General features: G+C 58.2%; 1 protein-coding gene across 1 annotated transcript in view; it reads right to left on the bottom strand.

Annotated features, from left to right (window-relative positions):
- Positions 1-462, bottom strand: part of EMH_0021930 (uncharacterized protein) — a gene marked incomplete at both ends in the record, with an annotated part of 10,754 nt that overhangs the window by 7,113 nt on the left and 3,179 nt on the right. The window contains one exon of the mRNA XM_013501860.1: positions 110-459. Coding sequence (XP_013357314.1) covers positions 110-459 — 350 coding nt within the window. The remainder of the gene's footprint in view (positions 1-109; positions 460-462) is intronic.

The raw sequence follows: 462 nt of genomic DNA, 5'->3' as shown, positions 1-462 counted from the left end.
CGTGTATCGGCCTTTTGAACTGGTAACCAGCTGCTGTTGCTGCTGCTGGCTTCAGCAGCAGCAGCAGCAGCAGCAGAAGCAGCAGTAGGTGCCACCTCCACCTTGTCACCTGCTGTGGGCGGCAACGCCGCGATTTCTGCTGAAGGCATCTCGGTATCAGGTGTCGGGGCAGCGACTGCTGATGCTGCTGCAGCAGCTTCTGCAGCTGTTTCTGCTGGAGACCGCAGCTTGCGCCACTGCCGGCTCCCATCTGCTGCTGCGAGTTTTGAACACTCAATGTAGTGTACCCGCAGTAAATCTGGCCTCTGCTGCGATTGTTGCTGCTGCTGTGGATCTTGGTCTGCCACGAAAAGACTGTAGCAATAGAGTGCTGCCTCCCCCCCTAAGGACTCCACTCGATGGCCTTTTGCTGCTGGGGCAGACGTGAGGACAGCAGGACCTACGTTGAGAAGGGGGATGCGT

Source organism: Eimeria mitis, genomic scaffold (genome assembly GCF_000499745.2).
Source record: "Eimeria mitis Houghton genomic scaffold, Emh_scaff775, whole genome shotgun sequence".
Classification (NCBI taxonomy): Eukaryota; Apicomplexa; class Conoidasida; order Eucoccidiorida; family Eimeriidae; genus Eimeria; species Eimeria mitis.
Note: the sequence above shows the minus strand (reverse complement) of the source record. Positions and strands in the feature narration are given on the sequence as shown.